General features: G+C 43.9%; 1 protein-coding gene across 1 annotated transcript in view; it reads left to right on the top strand.

Moving 5' to 3' along the window:
- Nucleotides 1–21,767, top strand: part of VWA8 (von Willebrand factor A domain containing 8) — a 1,418,144-nt gene that overhangs the window by 528,706 nt on the left and 867,671 nt on the right. The window contains exons 19-20 of the mRNA XM_078657276.1: nucleotides 17,170–17,276; nucleotides 20,238–20,309. Coding sequence (XP_078513402.1) covers nucleotides 17,170–17,276; nucleotides 20,238–20,309 — 179 coding nt within the window. The remainder of the gene's footprint in view (nucleotides 1–17,169; nucleotides 17,277–20,237; nucleotides 20,310–21,767) is intronic.

The raw sequence follows: 21,767 nt of genomic DNA, 5'->3' as shown, positions 1-21,767 counted from the left end.
CTCCCAACTCCTCAGCCGACAGCGGGAGGTCCAGTTTGGCCCGGCTCTCATCCGAGAGCGCCCGGGGCGGGAGATCCGCCAAAAACCGGTCGATCTCCTCCGCCGAAAGGGTCTCCCGGGGGGCATATTGTGTCGCGTAGTACCGTGCGAAGGTGTCGGCCAGGGCCTCCGGATCTGTGATAGGGCCACCCGCTTCGTCGCACAATCCCGGCAGGGGTTGGGCTTGGAACGTACCCTGGCACAGCCTATGCAGCATCGTGCTGGATTTGTCCCCCCATTGATAAATCCTACTCTGCGTAGCCAACCAAACTTGGCGGGCCTCATCCACTAGGAGAGAGGCATACGTCTGTTGGCTATAGAGTAGTTGCACCACTGCTTCGTCGCTTCCCTCTGACGTACATTCCGTCTCTAGGCTACGAACCTGACTCGCCGCCTCCTCGATGGCCAACCCGCGGGCCCTCCGGTTCGCAGCGCACCACGCTATAGCAGAAATCTTTTAATTAGTAGAAAGACTAAAAGTAGCAGCATTGGTAGTGCCAGGCGTAGCCCTGATTACTACTAATAGTGCCATTATTCATACTATTAGACATAGTACTTGTAGTAGTAGAACTCATTTTAGTACTAGTAACAGAACCTTTCTATTCCTATTAGTGATGTGTTATGACTCAGAGGACTAGCAGGGCTTAATTTGTGCTGGTGTTTGCCGGCACTCGGTACACATTTATTAATCTCCACCTCTTTGTTGTGCTGCCGGAGTATTTTTTAGCACAACTCGTTAATAGAATGTTTAAAGATTCACTATACTTAACAAAATGATAGAATTAGCACTTCTAGGCCTTCCCTCCTGCTGGATGTGACCTTGAATAGTCAAAAATGACACACTTAATTGAGGATGAAGGTTAATAGGTCATGCTGGTACTCACATAAAAAAGAAGTGACAGGACCTGTGGGTGGTGATAGCTGCAGAGGACTCTTGAGAATACCTTGAGCCCTAGGAATGATATTTTTACAAAGTAAGCGCTGCATAGCAATACTGGAAATGTAAAAATATGATGTAGTGGTATTACTAGTAGTATTTATGACTACTAGTAGCACATGTGGTATCCGTGGCAGTAGCAATGGTACCAACAGTAATAGTATTAATACCTTAGTAGCAGTATCAGTAAGAGAAACAGAAGTTGATGAGGTAGTTATTTAATGAGGGTAGGTGAACAGGATTTCCACGTTGCCTAACTGGGTGTCGGGGTGCAATCACCAAAGATATGAAAGTAGATGTATTTAGGGGGAGAGGTGTGGCGCCGCGGCCAGGGCGACTGACGCTGGAATCTGGGGACCACGGTTCGATCCCCAGCACCGGCGGCAGATTAGCCCAGCACCATGTGACTCTGGGCAATAGCTTGCTTAATCTTACCGACGGCCCCCAGCGCCTAGAGACCCTTACGGGTGATTGTTCGCGCTTTACAAATGTGGATTATATTATATTTATCACGTTTATTTTTAAGCACTGCATAACACTGTAAGACTTCCTCACAAAGTGTTTAGGCAATGGGGTATTCAACTAGGTACGCTTCGAAGTTAGTAATGCCTTACTATAATTGGAGGAACCCACTGTAGATCCTACAATCCTCACCAGTAGGTGGGTCTTAGAATGGATGTATGAATGGGTGAAAGGTCATGATTAAAAGAGTGCGTATGACAGCAGTGTCAAGCACAGGCCAACGTGGTAGGTTAGGGACATGACTATCAAGTATTCAAACGTGCTGTTGGAGATTTTATTTGCTGTGTTATACTTTGTTGCTGTAATGGGTTTGCAGGCTCTACGTGCTTCAGCTACTTCAAGCGCTGGGATACTTCACCGAGGTCATTATTGTGCTATATAAGTGCATTTCAGTTCATTTCGATACTTCCTGCCCTTTTCATAAGTCACTCCCTATTTAATAGTTTGAGGGTAGATTGGGGCCAGCCAGGGTAAGAATTTTTTTTAAATTTAAATGAGAAAATAGATTATAGACAAGAAAAAACAAGCATTTGCAACGCAATAGGTCTCGCATTTGTCAGAGTTAGAGCTATTGGTGTTGTACATGATCATGTTTTTATCTGTGTTTTGGTTTGGAGTGTAGTATATGTATGAACAAAGACACAGCTGCAGCACTGCCTAGAGGACTTAGAATGAGGAATTACCGACAAGACCAGAGAAGCAGCTAGCAGCACTGCCTAGACGACTAAGAATAAGGAATTACCACTCTGGCCAGAGACACAGCTGTATCACTGGCTAGAGGATTTAGAATGGGGGAGTTACTGACAGGACCAGAGAAGCACCTAGCAGCACTGTCTGGAAGTCTGGAATGAGGAATAACCAACAGGACCAGAGATGCAGCTAGCACTGTCTGGAAGACTTAAAATGAGGAATTGCAAATGGGACCAGAAAAGCAGCTAGCAGCACTGCCTAGGAATGAGGAATTACCGACTGGACCAGAGAAGCACTGCCTAGTGGATTAGGAATGTGTAATTACTACTGGGAACAGAGAAGCAGCTGCAACACTATGTAGAGGATTAAGAATGAGAAATTACCACTGGGACCAGAAAAGCAGCTAGCAGCACTGGTTAGTGGATTGAGAATGAGGAATTACTGACTGGACCAGAGTAGCTGCTAGTAGCAGCACTGCCTAGAGGGCTTAGAATGAGCAATTACTGATCGGACCAGAGAAGCAGCTAGCAGCGCTGCTTAGAGGACTTAGAATGAGGAACTACCTTTGGAACCAGAGAAGCAACTGCAGCACTGGCTACAGGACTAAGAATGAGGAATTACCACTGGGAACAAAGAAGCAGCTGCAACACTGCCTAGAGGACTAAGAAATGGGAATTCCACTGGGAACAGAGACACAGCTGCCACATGTGTGACCAGATGAAGAACAAGATTTACAGCCCTGTTTACAGAAACGGAGCTCCAAGTGAGTGAAACAAAATTAATGGTTAAACGAAAGACTTGGGTGAAAGGGAGCTATCGAGTAAAGTAAAATTTCTAACATTTTAACTTTGTGACAACTCAACTCGATCTTCAGTGACCCAGACTCTATACATCATAAGTGAAAGCTAAGGTGTGAAATGGAGAATGGAGAAAAAGTGAGTTGGAAGGGAAAGCAGTAACACTGGTCAGCTGCTCGCGTTTGCAACATTTCCAGAACATGAGGCAGGCAATCGGAAAAATAGTGCACAAACCAAACTTAAATGGATAGAAGCAAAATGAGCCCTGTAACAGAGCCAGTCGCTATGGGAGAGAACAACAGACCGAAAGGAGGGACAAATGGACACGATTTACCATTCAAAAGTAAGGAATTTAGAAAGGCACCTGGAACAGCCAATGACAAGCGATGAGCCAGCTTGTAGCCCATGTACTGAATACACCGTGCCTTGCAGATCAGCACATGCTAGCTTCTAGGTTCGACCTAAAAACCCAGCCAAATGTACACATCAATAGTAAGAGACGACACATTTTGTTTTTAAATAAAACATTCTCTTTTAGCACCAGCTTGTTGGGCAGTATAAAAATGAAATGTGTCACCAAAGAGGTTCAGATACATACACTCTTTGCTTCTTGATTTCATTGCTGTAAGAGCCAGTTGACTGTCGGGCCAACCCCGAGCGTTTGGAGACAAGTCAAGTATTTACCAATTGAAAAAAGTTCACTATAGCCGCAAGGTGCATTGTTACATTTGAAGTGTGTAACTGCATTGTGCCTCAGACACTGCACGCTGTTTCCAGGTCAGAGCTGGATTTCAGCCAACTACACTGACCTTTTGCTTGGAGCACAGCTAGTCCTCGCACATCTCCAGCATTGTGAGAAAGGGCTGGTAAGATGACCTTTTCCGATATATTTGTAATCATTCTGGCAGGGCATGCACAATCCAGAATCTTTGAGGCAGTAAAACATTTCAGAGGTAGGTAGGTGAACTCCTGGCCACCAATACTGAGAGTAAACCATCTGCTTTTCAAGTACCACAGTATTCAACTGTGGGTGCATCCGCTGAACATGGTTGTTGTCAGATGTCCCTCCTGGGGGTCCACAGGGCAGAGAGGGGTTGCTGGGCCTCAGCAGTGGTGGTTCAGATTGTTTGCCAATGGTGTCCTGGTGTCCATCCTGCTATGACTCTCCAAATTTGACAGTGAGGGGAACCATCACAGGCTTCTCAGGGAGGTGTGTGGAGGCGCCCGAGCTCAGAAATCAACCAACAGGTGCAATGGCTTCAATGACCAACCCAGCGCTTACCTCTTAAATAAAGGAAAGTCATTTTAATCACACAGTGATAATCAATGCTAAATAGTTCAGTTTAAAATACAAGTTAGTCACTATGGTGACGCCTTCCCTTTGTGGTGCCCCACCTGCTGATTGTCCTTTCTACCCTTAACCCACTAGTGTTACCCCCACAACGACTGGTCCTCCCTAATAGTAATGGCAGAGGCATGAATCAGGCACTGATACAGTCACTAATGTCCTTCACAAATTATATTCACACTCATTCCACTTCCTTTTCAAGCTTCGTACTGCTGATGGTCTAGTGGTTGTGCAGTAGTTCGTGGTACCATCTCTGGAATGTATCCAGCACTTGGAGTTCTTCCAACAGCTTAACCATGGTGATAGCAACAGCAGCTTTGTGAGCCACGCGCCACTGCATTTCTGAGCACACAGCCTCCCGGCCCAGTCCTGGTGGTCCAGTGGCCCAAATGTATGGGCCGTAGATGCAGCGTTGGGTAGCTGATGATGTCATACGGCTTGTGCAGCCGTGCAATGGCCTAATGTCATTGCACGTTGATTGCTGCCAAGCAAGTAGTTGTAACCCTGGCTTTATGTTATGACAGATGCAGCCTGACCAAGCCAATTAGGCAGTTGCATCTCCAGTCAGGCCGATATCATTGTGCAACAGTTGCAGCCCGACAGGGTCAATTAGGCAGTTGCAGCCCTGATTGGACTGTGATCATCACAGACAGTTAGGGGATTATGCTCAGCAGTTCCCAGGCAGCATGTGGGTAAGGGGCCTACGTGGTCCCTACCTATCATGGGTCGGCTCGTAGCTCACTCTCCGTAGCCCACTTCATCTGGACATCCCACAGGTCCAGGAGACACACAAGGCTTCTCTTCCTTGACAGTCTCTGCTGCTTCTAGGACAGGCAGACTCCTTCCCTTTTTAAGCAAACAGGCAGGCCCTCAGCTTCTCCAGAATCAAGGCATACTTCAGGTGTTAGTCCCTCACATCAGGGAGACTTGCTGTCAGGCACCCGCCTGCCTTGGTCACACAGGAGTCCTTCCAGTCGTGGTCCGTGCAGGAAACAGTGGTGAGGCAGTGAGCCGTGTAAGGGGGGATTCTGAGGGATGATGCAGAGGGAAAATTCATTATTTATTTAATTCTCTCTCTGCAGTGTCCCTCGGAATCCCCCCTTACACAGCCCCACCGCTGTTACCTGCAAAGACCATGGCTGAGTCCTTAAAGTACTTAGTAAAGCACTTCTTTCTTAGTCTTGGAGAGCTTGGAACTGGAACCAAGTGGGGTGAATTATGTCCAATTTTGATTCATATTTTCTAGACAAACTGGTGTGGATCCACTGTCTCAATCTTTAGAACTTTTTTGGGATGGTTCCCCTTCCAAGCATGCTTCTCAGCCACTCACCAGACACAACCTTTATGTAGAGTGATGCTTCTCACAGCTGGTAGCACTGATTCTTTAAACTGGTGCTATCATAACACCGGCAGAGTGAAGTATGAGGATTCTGCACCTGGCTGTCATCAACCCAACTGAAGTAGTAATCCGGGATAGATAAAAATAGAAAACCTGACCCAGAAACTTGTTCAACTTACACAACAGAAAATATTGTCCCAGCCCTCATGCCTACCATCAGCCACATGGCAGTGATCAAAAAGAATTAACAAGTCCTTATGGAATTTCTAAAGGTAGCCCTATCGCGACCCCCCTCACTTCTGTTGAGGTTCCGTGGTTTTCGGAACCGGACTCCATTTTGTTTGCGTTGTTCGTAACGCCATTTTTGTGTTGCCCTCACGTAGGCCTATGTGGTAAACGAACGAACAAAGTTGCATGGGCCTCATTGTTCATGTATGCATTAACAGGCCCTTTTCCGACTTGTGAGTGAACTGCAGGACGCTGACCCCGTCACCTGAAACTGACCTCGCAAAGCCAATTTCCCTTGGTTTGATCCTTGTCTAAGATTGCCACTTAATGTTCAGGACCTCGTTAACCTTTAGTTTCCTTGCACATGTTTTATCTTGTCCAGCATCTATTACTGTTTCCTTTATGTTCTGACATTACATGGGTAGTGCTTTTCAATTATAAATTTGTCCGGCTTGCAAAGATTGAATTTGGGACATTCCTAATAATTATCTTTTGGGTTGGGTTACTGTAAATTGTTTTTTTGTTAATGTGATACTCAGTTAGAAAATGTGTCCTATTGGTCAGAATTTTGCGCAGTGGGTGTACATTTGTAATGAGAATATGGTGTATAAAAAGTGATGTCTTGCTCTATGAAAATTGAACAGTTTCTTGCATTGTACACCGTGTTGTATTGCTGAGATTACTGTTACTAGCTGCAGCTAATAAATTTGATCTCTGACGCCACCTAGAAGTATTCCGTGTCTCTGTTTGCCAAGACAGGAGAACCCGAAGACTTTGGGCGTGTCCCTGGCGCCGCTGGGTTATAAGAAAACCCGGTTCTTCAGTTAGCGCCCAACGTGGGGCGACTTCAGCGGTACCGGTCCAAGCCTAAGGATCGTGAGGAGCCATGTGAGGAAATTCTGGAGGAAGGCCGCCACTTCATTGACCCTTGCATATTGACGTGGACCGAAGGTCTTTTCTGCAAGGCTTCCCGCTTTCCAACGGCTACGAAGGACTGCTGGCCTGACTGTCGCCCTGTCTTGGACCCTTGATTGATCCTTTGTAGAGCGAGACGATAGACGGTCTTCTGGTGGCGTGACAGATATTTTGGTTAAGTATAAGTTGGTCGCTCCCACGACTTTGTTTTGGTTCTTGGTTTTGATTTGATTTTTGCAAAAATCGAAGCCGAAGGGCTCGTATATTTACAAGTGTATCGATAGTTGATAACCCCTTGAAGTTTGAAGCTAGATTAGTGAGCTATAAGATGCCTGGTCTTAGCAAACTTAGGAAATGGTTTAGTTGTGGTTGCAACAGGGATTCCCGATTGGAGGATTCGTGTCCGATACCTCCGGTTGGAACTCCGACTTATGAGCTCTATTCAAAACACGAAGTGGGTCCTATTACTTATAATGAAGTATGGGTCCGCTATACAAGGAAAGCTGGTATTTTACGATGGCCCCAATATGGTAGTTTCGAATTAAATATTTTAGATAATCTGGAAGTTGCTCTATTTAAGAAGAAAGCCCGGCCGGCAATGTTTGACTCTTTTCGCCTTTGGCGAAAGGAAGCCAAACAGCGAGAAATTAAGCAAGCAAAGAGAGGTAGGAAAGATAAGAATATGTCAGTACTACAAGCTGCTAGGCAGTTTAGGGAAGATGGAGAAGAGCGTGTGAGTGAAGTTTCAGATAGACAGCGTTGCATGGCCATTGATAAATGTTATCCGGCCTTGCCGCCTTCTCCTCCGAAAATAATTGAAGATTTTGAAAAAGATCCTTTGATCTCTCATTTACTGAGATTGCCACCCCCTTATGTGCAGGGTGCTATTGCGCCTCCATTACCCCCGGTTGTTCCACCCTTTGTTGTTCAACCTCCTGCTGTTGTTCAGCCACCCGGTGCTCCACAGATGGTTTTGCCTTCTACTCCGCAACCCACTCAAGGGTCGCCAGCTTTGCTACCAGCTTTGCCTCAAACTCCTTTGCCTTCTACTTCTGTATCTTCGACTCCTACTGCTCTTGTCCCTACACCTCTTTTGCCTCAAAATACTTATTCTCCTGTTCTTATGTCTGCTTCTTCTCCTTCTGCTCGAAAACGAATGACTGAGACTGTTGCTAATCTGTTGTCGCCATTGTTTGGGTCACTGAGTATGACCCCTGTTTCGGAACGAAAGCAGAGTCGTAGTCAGCTTCCTAGTCCCGAAGAGCGAGCAGATGGATTTTTAATGTTTCTAGGTATAATTTGCCAGCGGTTATGGATGTTTTCTTTCAATGAGAGCCGCCTAAGCAAAGGTATATTTTTGATGTAATGTGTACCTTTTTGCGTCAGGAATGGGAAGATAATGAGTTGGGTCCGATTCCGCAGGAAGTGCTTGATGTTCAGTCAGAAGTTGCCAAAGGGACGATAGTGGAATCTGATGTTACAGATGCTGTGGAGACGATACTTGTTTTCAGGTCTAGATTACCGCCTCAGACCTTGTATGAACCTGATTCCTCTGTTAGGAGGAAAGTAAAGCAGTATCCTATGAGAGAGGTTCCTCCTGTATGGAGAGACGCAGTTCAAGCTGATGCCGCTCATAACATTAATGCTGTACCGGCACATTTTCAGCGAGTATGGGTACATGTTCCTTGGAAGAGAGCAGAGGTCTTAGCTCTTAAGCAGACTTTACCTGACCCCCGTAAGAATCCTGCCGGTTATTACAAGGAGTTGTCTCAGACAGTTGATGCGTGTATTATGAATTTAGCTGACATAGATATGTTAATGAGTAATGTAGTTCCTCAGCCTTTGTGGGCGAAGATTCGTCATGAGAATCATGCGGCAGAATTAGGCGATACATGGGCTAATATTGTTACTGCAGATGGTCGGCAGGTTGGAGGTGCCAAACCTGAGCCCTTAGTTGCAGAATTACCTGATAGAATTATTAATTTAATGAAAACTGTGATGCCTGCTTTGCGAGTGAATTGGGACAAGTTGGCAGCATGCAAACAAAAGAAAGACAAGAGTGTGTCTGATTTCTTCACGAGGTTTGAAGAAACGTTTATCGATCATAGTGGTCAGGATATGAGCACTGAAGGTGGTCAAAGGTTGTTCGTGGACTAATTTGTCTTTAATTTGCTTCCCGAACTTTCTAATAAGTTAAAGGACTCTGAGAGTTCATGGGCTGTTTCTTCGGCGGCCCAGATATTGGCGACTGCACAATATTATGAGAATAGGGATAAAGATGAGAAGGATAAAGCAGAGAAGAAAACTAAAGGTCTAAAGACAAAGGTTTTTTTGGAGCAAGCTTATCCGCCTCGTCAGAATCAGCCTCAGTTTCAGCAACCTCCACAGTTTCAGAGATTGTTACAGAAGCCTGAGCCTTATGCTCCGCGATTCTTTCCTGGTCCTAATCAGTGTGCTTATTGGAGAGAGGAAGGTCATTTCAAGAATAGTTGCCCGGGTTTGTTACAGCGTGCGAATGGTGTATCTGGTCAGAGAGGTCGTGGTGGTTTCCAGCAAGCTCCTTAGGGGTAGGGGACGTGGTGTGTTACCCCAGAATGAGCGTTCCTCTTCCCTTCAGAATTCTGCGAATTATTTTGACAGACAGAATGTTCCGAGTGGTCAGTCTGCACAGTACTATGTTGATGATTATTATGTCGAGAGTGAGAGTGCTGGTTATAATAATAGTTAGGACAGCCATGGGCAAAGAGAGGGAGTAGTGTCAGTTCCAGTAGACCAGAGTGGACCTTATGTTGAAGTGACTACATCAGGTGTGACAGAACCTTTTCTTTTGGATACTGGTGCGACGAAGAGTTCTATTATGCACTCTAAACTTCCTGGCGCACCTTTGTCTGGCTTGACCAATGTTTCAGTAGGATTTTCAGGCGCCCCAGTTTGTAACCCGATTTCTAATCCTTTGTCCCTTTCTATTGCCCCTTGTAAATTGGAAACTCCTCTTATTTTGACGACTGGTTGTTATGAGAATCTGTTGGGTTTGGACTTGCTGAAAAGATTGTATGCAACATTACATTGCTCTCCTTCGGGAGTGCATCTTACCTTGGGTAAGAAAGTGATTTCTCCGATGTATTTGTCTAAAGATTGTCTTCCACTGGAATTGCGTTCGCTTCCTGATACACTTTGGGCTACAGGTCCCAATGATGTTGGTCTCTTGAAGATTCCGCCTTATGTTGTCACCCTCAAATCAAATGCTAGGCTACCTCGTATTCCACAATATAAGATATCTAGTGATGGCGAGAGAGCTCTTTTGGCGATTATTTATGATTTGGTTGAGAAGGGTGTAGTTGAAGAAACGAGAGGTAATGTGTGTAACAGTCCTGTTTTGCCTGTCCTTAAGCGTACTGATGCTTCTCAGGCACCTGTGTATCGGTTTGTGATTGACCTTCGAGAAGTGAATAAGATTGTGGTGCCACAGTTTCCTGTTGTCCCGGATATCACTGCTTTGTTGACTCTGATTCCTGCTTCAGCAGCCTGGTTTTCTGTTATCGACCTAAAGAATGCTTTCTTTAGCATTCCAATTGCTGAGGAGAGTAGAGATATTTTCGGCTTCTCATTAGGAGGTCGAAGCTTCCTGTTTAAGAGAGCTCCCCAAGGTTATTGTGAAAGTCCCTCCATCTATAGTCAGGCGTTGAAAACTCAGCTTGATAGTTTTGTGTTGCCTTCTGGTGCTACTCTTATTCAATACGTTGATGATCTGTTGATTACTGCTGATGACGAAGAGATTTGTAAAGAGGCTACTCTTTCTTTGTTACGACATTTGTCTCATCTTCATCATAAAGTGTCACCTTCCAAGTTACAGTATTGCCGACAGGAAGTAACCTACTTAGGTCATCTCTTGTCGAAGGAGGGAAGAAGGTTGACCCCAGAACGAATTCAAGCAATTGCGCAAATGAGTGTGGCATCCACACAGAGAGAAGTGCGTGCTTTGTTAGGTATCACCTCGTATTGTAGGCAATGGATCCCTAACTTTTCCTTGCTAGCGAAACCTCTGTTGGCACTGACTCTTAAAGATACTCCGTACCTTCTCCCTTGGTCTGATGATTGTCAGAAAAGTTTTTCTGAATTACGTGATGCATTGTATTCGGCTCCGGTATTGGGTACTCCGGACTACAGTAAGCCTTTCACGTTGTATGTTCACGAGAGAGAAGGTTGTGCATTGTCAGTGTTGACTCAACAGTTTGGAGACAAGCAACGCCCATGTGCGTATTTTTCAGCGACGTTAGATCCGGTAGCTAAAGCGTTGCCGAGCTGCCTGAGAGCTACAGCGGCAGCGGCTGTTTCTATCTGACAGTCTGCTGGTTTGGTATTGGATAATACGCTGATTGTGATGGTCCCACATGCAGTGGATACCTTATTGAATAGGACTAAGACCCATCACCTTACTAGTGCACGTCTGTCAGGTTATGAGCTGACTCTCTTGGCAAGCCATGTTCACATTAAAAGATGTAATGTGTTGAATCCAGCTACGTTGTTTCCGATTTCTGTAGAGTCAGATGTTCAAGAACAGCATGATTGTTTTCTTCGGACAGAGGAAGAAACGAAGGCGAGAGTTGATTTGAAAGATACTCCTCTTGAGAATGTTGATGGTACTCTATGGGTAGATGGTTCGTGTTTCAAGCTTCCGAATGGTGAGACGACTGCAGCATATGCCGTTACAACTTTACATACAGTTGTTGAAACAGCACGTATAGCACAGAATTCTGCACAAGCAGCAGAGTTGATTGCATTAACGAGAGCGTGTGTGTTGTCAGAGGGAAAGCGAGTGAATGTTTATACTGATAGCCAGTATGCGTTTGGTGTTGCCCATAGTTTTGGGCGTTTGTGGAGAGAAAGAGGATTTCTTACTTCCCATGGCACGAAAATTCAGCATGGGCAGTTAGTGAATGAACTTTTTGAATCACTTACTCTCCCAAAGCAGATTGCAATTGTAAAGTGTAAAGTGTAGTGCGCATAAGAAAGTTGTGGATGATGTAGGTCGAGGGAATGCGTTTGCGGATGAAGTTGCGAAGGAAACGGCGAGAGATATGATGAGCCGTATGTATGTTGCGGGCCCTGCAAGATGGGTTATGGCTGGTGGAATGTGTGAAGACACAATAGAAAGTGTGAAGATGATTCAGGCTGAAGCTACGGAAAAAGAAGTGAGTGTGTGGAGAGAAACTACGGGTATGTTGGATCCGACGGGTTGTTGGGTTGAGTTGTCAGAACACCAGCGATGGTTGTTCCCTGATGCGTTTGTGCTCCCAGTGGTTACTATGGCTCATAGAATGGCTCACATTAGTTCGAAAGGAATATGCAAGTTGTTGGCTCCAGTATGGCAGAATGCTGGAATTCCTAAATGTGCTGAGAATTTGGTGAAACATTGTATGATTTGCTTGATGCATAATCCTGGCAAGGGAACCCCAACTCCAGCTGGTCATTTTGCTCCCCCAACTTATCCGTTTGAAGTGATACAGTTAGATTACATACACATGGAGGGATGCAATAATTTGAAGTATGTCCTAGTGGTTGTTTGCGCCTTTTCCAGATGGATAGAGGCCTACCCCCTAAAGGATAATACTGCCTTGTCCACAGCCAAGGTTTTGCTCAAGCTAGGTATGGTTTGCCGAGAATTGTATGGAGCGACAATGGGAGTGAATTTGTGGGCCAGATCATAAAGAAAGTGTGTGCGGGTTTGGGTATCAATCAGAAATTTCATGCTGCGAATCACCCCCAGTCGGCAGGTCTGGTCGAGTGCTATAACGGCACGTTGAAGCTGAAGTTAGCTAAGATACAAGCAAGCAACTGGTATTACATGGCCGGATGCCTTGCCGTTGGCCCTTTTGTCAACAAGGACGACAGTGCATTCTCGTGTGGGACTTAGCCCATACGAAATAGTTTTTGGTTGTCCAGCGAATGTTTGGGGTGTGCCTCGTCCTAAGAAGTACAGCGAAATTGATTACCCTATGTTGGTGGAATACTTACATGACTTGACTGCTAAATTACGTGTTCTCCACCAACAGGTATATGACAGTTTGCCGACAGCTACTGCAGATCCAGGCCATACGATTCAACCTGGCGATTTTGTCTTGAGGAAGAATTTTCAACGTACTAAGAATTTGGAGCCAAGATGGACTGGACCACATTTGGTCCTTTTGGCCACTAGAACTGCTGTTAGAGTAGCTGGTAAAAAAAACTGGGTGCATACCACCCATACTAAAAAAGTTCCTTTCCCCTTACCGTATGATAAGTGGGTGAGGGATGGTATAGCCGACTCTGAATGTGAAAGAATTCCTAGATTTGTACCTTTTAGTGATGCACATTTGACATGGACTCAGTCAGAACGCGAGAATGATGATGGTCTGCAAGCTGCTGTGCCTTTGCCTTTGAAACTTGACACCACAAATCCAGAAACACTTTTAAGGAACAGACTGTGACTGGTAAAGAGCGCTACAGCTTGAGATCGCGAAAGAACAATTAATGGACAAACAAAGTTTGAATTTTTTTTGTTGTTGTTGTGAGTTACACCTTTTCAGACCGAAGACTTTTTTTTTCTTTTTCTTTTTCGAGTCACCATCCGGACTCCGCTGCAGGGTCACGGTATAAGTTCTTAAGGGGTGAGCCGCGAATTGACGAAAGGTCTGTGGTTCATGGTCGTTAGTACGATCTTGACGCACACTTGAGTGAAGAAGGAAAATTGCCGTGAGCAGCACGTTAGAGGAAGAAGTCTTTTGGGTCTGATAAGAGTGTTGAGAAAGTTGATTTTAAAGTGAAAATGTGTACATTGGTCCGTAGCAAATGTTTTTTTATATTGTGTTTCTTGATGCTTTTGAATATTACGTTAGGATGTGTGGGTTGGATTCTTTATGCCACACAACATACACTTGCATCTACCTTCCAACCTACTCTTTCTTTTCCTACTGTTTCTCCACATGAGTTTCATACGTTGCCTGAACATGAACAGACACGAAGATCAGAATTTGTTAACAATTCGTTTATACAGATGTTGCATCAGCATCAGCTAGTTGAAAATACCACGAATTGTTGGGTGTGTGGTCTTATGCCACATATGATTGATAAGGGAATGCCATATTTGGTTTTGCCTTTTTCGCCTAATGGGTCAGTATGGGCACTCCAATCAATGTTTATCTATGCGAATGAAGCATCTCTTGTACGTTCCGTCAAAGATAATGCGAGTAACAATGACTTGATACAGGGAATAGTAGATATGATCAGAGATATTGATGCGTATAATGCTATCCCTAAAGATGAGGTACGAGCATATATTGGTTGGAACAAGACTGGATATAGCATTAGCCTGACAGAGAAGGAGAGATGAAAAAGGTCTCCCCCTATTTGGATTGTACCCCACCAAGGTCATTTTTGTCTGCAAGGTAATGGTCAGAATCCGAGAGCTCAGCTTGGTAAGTGTGTGTGCTCACACCTATGTCTATACTTCCCAGAAATCTCCACCGTTAGTGCCAGCTAAAGGCACGTATTTTGTTTGTTACGACAGAGCATAAACATGGTTGCCTTCTGATTTTTCAGGCACATGTTATGTGGCATTTTTGCTTCCCCCTACATACACAGCTGCTTTCAATTACCATAAGACAAGATATGGTAGAGGTGTTATCTATGCGGAAGATACTGTCGCACAAGAAGTTGGGGACTTCTTTAAGGGTTTTCTGCCCTTTTGGGGTCCTATGGCTAATAGTAGAAATATTCGTCAGCTTACGAGAGTGGTCGAGGCCACTATAAATGAAACTGCTGGTGCCCTTAGCAATATTACAGCTGAGCTTCAAGCGGATCGCCTTATGACATTACAGAACCGCTTTGTTTTAGATATTATACTTGCAGATAGAGGTGGAGTATGTAAATTGATCGGGTCTAGTTGCTGCGTTTTCATTCCAGATAACGCCCCGACAGTGTACCAAGCCATCTTGAGGTTACATAAGTCCGCTGAGTCTATACATGTAGACGAAGGGAACTGGTCACTGGTAGAGTGGTTTTGGGAACTGCTGTCCAAATGGGGATGGAAGATTCTGATGTTTCTTGGTATGGCTTTAGCGATCCTTTTCTCGTGTTGCTTATGCATCCAGTGTGGTCCCGCCATTTGTAGTCTTTGTGCTACAATCTGTGTGAGAAGACCCGTCCCGAGAGAAGCGAAGGATAATAAGATGATGTTACAGCAACACCTTGATGACCTGATGAGAATAGATACAGACCTGGATTCAGATTGACGTGAGTTTTTGTCATTGCCTACGTAATGGCAAAAGGAGGGCCTGAGGTTCCGTGGTTTTCGGAACCGGACTCCATTTTGTTTGCGTTGTTCGTGACGCCATTTTTGTGTTGCCCTCACGTAGGCCTAGGTGGTAAACGAACAAACAAAGTTGCATGGTCCTCATTGTTCATGTATGCATTAACAGGCCCTTTTCTGACTTGTGAGTGAACTGCAGGGCGCTGACCCCGTCACCTGAAACTGACCTCGCAAAGCCAATTTCCCTTGGTTTGATCCTTGTCTAAGATTGCCACTTAATGTTCAGGACCTCGTTAACCTTTAGTTTCCTTGCACATGTTTTATCTTGTCCAGCATCTATTACTGTTTCCTTTATGTTCTGACATTACATGGGTTGTGCTTTTCAATTATAAATTTGTCCGGCTTGCAAAGATTGAATTTAGGACATTCCTAATAATTAATTTTTGGGTTGGGTTACTCTAAATTGGGTTTTTGTTAATGTGATACTCAGTTAGAAAATGTGTCCTATTGGTCAGAATTTTGTGCAGTGGGTGTACATTTATAATGAGAATATGGTGTATAAAAAGTGATGTCTTGCTCTATGAAAATTGAACATTTTCGTGCGTTGTACACCGTGTTGTATTGTTGAGATTACTGTTACTAGCTGCAGCTAATAAATTTGATCTCTGACGCCCCCTAGAAGTATTCCGTGTCTCTGTTTGCCAAGACAGGAGAACCCGAAGACTTTGGGCGTGTCCCTGGCGCCGCTGGGTTCTAAGAAAACCCGGTTCTTCACAGTGTCTGGATCTCCACCCTCCAACCACAGGAGCAAAGTCAATACACTTGCACTGTCTGATGAAGCTGTCTTCAGACTCCATCTTGTTCTGTGCCAGACCACAGATATCCAAAATGGATCCCACTGCCTTCACCACTCAGGCTCTCTCACACATATATAGCAATACCATTGTATTTGCGCTTCATACTCATATTGTCAGCCCAAGGTTCTGGACACACACAAAACAGTGGAAATTTGCACAAGAGGAGCCGGCAGGTCTCACTCTCAGTGACACAGGTAGGAAGAATTGGTCACACTTTTAATCTTCCAAAACCATTGTTTCTGGCATCACGAATGTTGTACTATACCCAGGACAGGGACATTAGTACTCTGCCCACGATGATGGCATGCTTGATGCTCTCCTCCAGGTCACTGAACTGGTCCAGGACCTCACATAGTCAGGTACAGACCAGGGCCTTTGTGCACACTCTTCGATTAGGGTGATAAATGGGCCAAAATAAAAGCCAGTATACCAGATAATGCATGCAGTCGGGCACGGAGCACATAGGTAGACTATACAGGCGACATTCCCGTCCTGACAGTAGTGGTCCCAAAGAATGTTGCGCATTTTGTGAGCTCATGACATGGACCAAAAAAGGATGCTATTCTGCATTTGAATTCTTGGTATGGAACAACGGTATTAGAAACAAAGACCTACAAAAGATCCCGCTCAAAAAGCGTCCTTAATTAAATCCTTAGATGAGTAGCTATGAACAAGAGAACTATGTAATACCATGGCATAGTGTGAAAAGAAATTTACTGTGTGTACACTGGTGCATGGTCTGCTTCTGCTCTGACTTCTGTGGCGTGTGAAGATTGAAAATGTTTTTGTTCCTGAGTCTTTTATGCATTTTTCTGTAACTGAATTAAAGATGAGCTCTCCACAGTACAACACGCTGGGTGGTCACAGTTACAAATGGCATATGATACATATGCACTCCTGCAATAACCTATTTTCTTACAGGGAGAACCAATAGGGGTATTACACACAGGTTCGTGAACAGAGGCTTTGAGGTTTGAATTAATTCACATAAAATGAGGGTAGTACGAAGGTTCTCTCCCACATAGTCTGCATTCTAACTGGATTTTATGACATTTTTACATCAATAAGCTGTATATGCCCTCCTGTTGTTCATAATTAATCCTCTTTTAAAAAACAAAGCTGAGTCTAATAGAGAAGTTAGAGATTTACTACTGCAAAGTTTACTAAACCTTAATGACCAATTTCTGTTAATCTATTCTCATATGTTTAGGTGAATTAAAATCTGGAATTTTGAAGATTGGAAGTGTCTCAGTGCCCGTGTACAATCCACACGAGAAGATGAAAGTGCCTGATGTTCTTTTTTATGACAACACCCAGGTAAGTAAATTGTTCCACGTATGTGATATTAACCACGTTGTTGTATATTGTGTAGACACACACACACCTAAATATTTAGGTTTGACTGCACAGAGCGTGTCCTAGAATGGCAGCCATTCATTTCCTGGATTTATGATGGAGTCGGACGTGTGGAGACAGGGTTTCCTGCAGAAAACATGGGATAATTGGGCACCCATTGATTAAATAAACAAGAGCTATGGGAGTTCCCTACGTCATGTTCACTGGTAATTGGCAGCAGGAAGGGAAGGGATGGGTGACTGCCTGGGATAATGGGTGTTTCTATCCTCTCATATGGTCAAGTATGGTCCGTAATCGACCTGCTCTCATGATGCTGCCCTACACCACAGCAAATATCAGAAGTTTGACTCTGAGGGTGACAATTGGTCAACATTAGAAGCTCAGCCCTCCTCTCTTACGTAAACAGGTTATCACTCCATGCCGGATATACAACTATCAGACATACTAGGAAGAACCTTTCCTATCTTTTCTGTTATAAGGAAGATGCTGTCTTACTCTCTCCACTAGCCAAGGCTAATGTGACCAGAACTGTTTTTCTCAGCCCTCACACAGAAGTGAAATCCTTTTTTATACCTATTCAGCAATCTTATTTTACTGACTCCACCATGCTTGTTTTGAAACATACCTCAGTGCTTCTTCCTGCTATGTGGGTAAAGACATTCTTGCATCATATGTACATTGGACTGCTCATTGTCAATAAATCACCGTCCATTCCTCGCGTGTATGTAAAGCATTCTATTATTTATTTTACATTTGGAAACAGGCAAACTGTATAATGCAACGGACAGAGTCTCTGTTTGAATTGATTCTTTATTCCATCTTTTATCTATTGCTGTTCACCCTCTGTCTGATGTAGCCTTATGTATTTTTCTGAATCATATTCTGAATGTTAATGCGAACAGCTCGATCCGAGCAGGTTTCCAAATAAGCATTCTATCTGAAAAATAAACATAATTTTTAGTGCATTGTAATTGTCCTAACTGTTCAATTCAGAGTGAATATCTCATTCAAGTTTGGTCAATTGTTTTCCCATTGAACTTCAGTGAATAGTGGGATGCTATGGTACTATTTATAGGAACTATTTCTTCATATTAAGGATATGTACTTGTTCTATCCTCATTCTATGACTGGGGTTGTACATTTTGGTTGCTGCCAACCACCTACCACACAATGCAGTGCCCCTTCACCTGCTTTAAGTGCTACCTGACTGTCATCAATCCGCATCAGAAAAGAAAGTAAGACTTATCTAAGTCCTGCATACAGTAGACCCCTAGTGGCTCACCTAGTCACTAGTTTCCTGTTGGGTGGTGGGTGGCTCACTGAAAGACAGTTAATGCATATAGGAAATGCCAGGATATAAGTAAGGGAGTGTTGGAAATGACCCTTTCTGCAGGATCACCCCCAAACTTGTTGTCTTCCTTCTCCCCATTGGAGGACTCTGGGCACTTTACCACTGCTAGCCAGTGCTAAAGTGCATATCCTCTCTGCTTAAAAATGGTAACATTGGTTTATCCACAGTTGGCATGTTTAGTTCTCTTATAAGTCCCTAGTAAGGTGCGCTTCATATACCCAGGGCCTGTAAATTAAGTGCTGCTAGTGGGCCTGCAGCACTGATTGTGCCAACTACTTAAGAAGCCATTTAAACATGTCTCCCGCCTGCCATTGTAGAACCTGTGTGTGCAGTTTTTTATTTTTTTGTCCTGTGTGTGCAGTTTTAAACTGCCATGTCGATCTGGAAAATTAGGTCACCCCTAAGATAGGGCCTCGACAGCCCATCGGCAGGGTGCAGTGTATTGAAAAAGTAGGACATGTACTTTTAAGTTTTTCATATCCTGATAGTGAAATACTTTTAAATATGTTATTTACTACTACGAGGCCTATCTCCTCAATAGGATTACATTGGGATTGTCTTATTACATTTTATAAGTGTAATTTCCATTTGGGAAGAGATGGGACTCCCTAATTTGATGTCTCCGTAATCACAATTTAAAAACACAACTCATGGTGAAGTTGGATTTTGAATCGCTACTTTGAAAATGCCACTTTTAGAAAGTTGCTATTTTCTTACTATAACCATTTGGGGCCTTCTGCCTGTCTCTTAATACACATCTGGGGTAGGTGACAGCTGGATTTGTGCATTTCCTCTATACAACCACACACAAAGAAAGCTTTTGTGTGACTGATGGGCTATCCAGGGGTGAGGGGGCTCTACTTCTGTCTTCAAGGTCACTGACCTGAAGGCTTTAACTAGCATCCGCCCCCTCCCTTTTCAACTGTTCACTTAAATTCCTCACTGTTTGGCTGTCTCACATTTTCTTTCAACGCAGCACCAACTCCAACATCCCACTGATGACATTACAGAAGGCTTTATCTCTGGCTGTTACTAGAACCATTTGAACAACACAACACTTACATACACATCTAGTGCAATTAAACAGATAATAAAGACCCTGATGAGATGTACTCCCATTCAGTAAGTTGTACAAATGTCACTTTGAAATCCTGTTTAGGCTCAATGATACTGAATATACGCTATGCACATCACCAGCCTCACAGTCATTCCGAGGCAAGCTCTGCAATTATTGACATCTTAGGCACAACAGAAGAAACGTGACAGACATGGTAAACCCCCAAAGTCCTTTCTTATATCTGACAATGTGCTTCTTTTATAACATCATGTAAATTAGTGCCTATTTACAATACCTGTACTATGTAAAGGCCTATCTGTTTGCTTCCATCCTAAGGTACTTTTGCCTTCAGGTTTGTGCAACGTATCGGTTTTCTGTTGCATGTATGACTATCCTCTGAAGGCGTGTTCCATATGTCACACTGGATGGCATGCGTGTCTATTCCTAACTTGAAGTCAATAAAGTGATTTCATTTGATGGTAAAGCTAAATGTCTGTTTCATTTCCGCCTGCAGCACATAATGGTGATGGAGGACATGCTGAAAGACTTCCTGCTTGGAGAGCACCTGCTGCTTGTTGGCAACCAAGTGAGTGATGGACATTTACACACATCTTCAACAACAGTCATCTTTTATCGTTCACAACATACATTGGGGCTGTGGGTGTGTGCCACCTTAGGAGAGATTCACATCTGACATAGCCTGCTATGTCTGGTGAGGTTCTTATCCATGGAAGTCTTCGTGGTCCCCAGACCTTCCCTCCTGAGGTGAGTGAGGAGGTATCAGAAAGTTCTTCAACAGTGGGTGCACAAAGCTTGAGGAGCAAATCTACCAATCTATTGGCACCCAAATAAACATTAGAGAATATGTTTTTTTCTGGGACCATTCTCAACTGTCCAGAGCTCAGAAGAGCTCCTCTTAAAGAGGTGCCAATTCTAGCACAAATTCAAAAGAGCTAGTATTTCGTTAATCGATAATTGGATAGAAATTCTAGGATTTCTCACTTTATTGTACTTGTCAGATTTGTCTCCTGTGTATTATGTGTTTTCTTCCTTGTTTTGTGGAAAACAAAACAATGAAGGGTCTTGATAAGAAACAGTGTTTGCCAGTGGTATTGACAGTGCTCCCTAGGGGGTTATCACATTAATATTAACTAACATCAAAATGTAGGCATGCTGGTTGGATGCTTTTAGGATGGAACTGAGAAAAAAAGCAATCTAAGAAGAATGTTATCCAGTGGCCTCAATCACTAGCAGGCACAGGGCAGTTTGTGGTATTGTAGAAACTAAAGGTGTGATGCAAGGGTAGGAAGCATTAAGAATGTGTCATATTCCATCCAGCGTACCTGAACGATGGTAAGTAAGCCGGCAGCGTCATGTGGCACACTCCTCCCAAGGAAAGCTATCATCATCCTTCTGAGCCAATAGAGAGTGGTGCAGGATGCAGGGTGACTGGACAGTGCCGGACACTGGACTGGAATAGAGAAACGGGAGCTAGTCAGAAGAATCGGCACCGCAATAGCTCATCATAATAAAAGTATGTGAGGAAAAAAAGAGCACCACGCTAATGGTGGTCTGTCTTATAAGTTGTGAGTATAACACTTTGCTCCTACAAGTGAACTATAATATATATTTTATTTGCTTTAGGTATTTGATTTAGTGCAACCCTTGATCCAGTGAGTAAAGGATCCCTTTGCAAAACATTTTCATTGTAGCAGAAACATCTCAAACATGAGATGCTGTACAGAGAGGGGGGATGTGTGTGTGTGTGTGTGTCTGTCTGTCTCTCATCTGACGGAATTGCACTCGTCGGCAGGTACATACATAGCGTTGACACATATTTGTAAAACATAAAAGAAAACTCATGGCAGCATGACACTTCCACAGCTGTGGCTGTGAATTTGAGTTTTCAATAAAATATTATTTTAAACTGTAAATGATGTGAAAGAAGGAGAAGTGTAGGCACCAGAAATAATACGTACAAATGTTACTCCACAATAGCAGGTCAAAACAGAAGGGGGATGGGAGCACACTGCCTCACCTCTCA

This window comes from Lissotriton helveticus, chromosome 8 (assembly GCF_964261635.1).
Source record: "Lissotriton helveticus chromosome 8, aLisHel1.1, whole genome shotgun sequence".
In the NCBI taxonomy this organism is placed as follows: Eukaryota; Metazoa; Chordata; class Amphibia; order Caudata; family Salamandridae; genus Lissotriton; species Lissotriton helveticus.
This window is presented reverse-complemented; position numbering and strand designations above follow the sequence as displayed.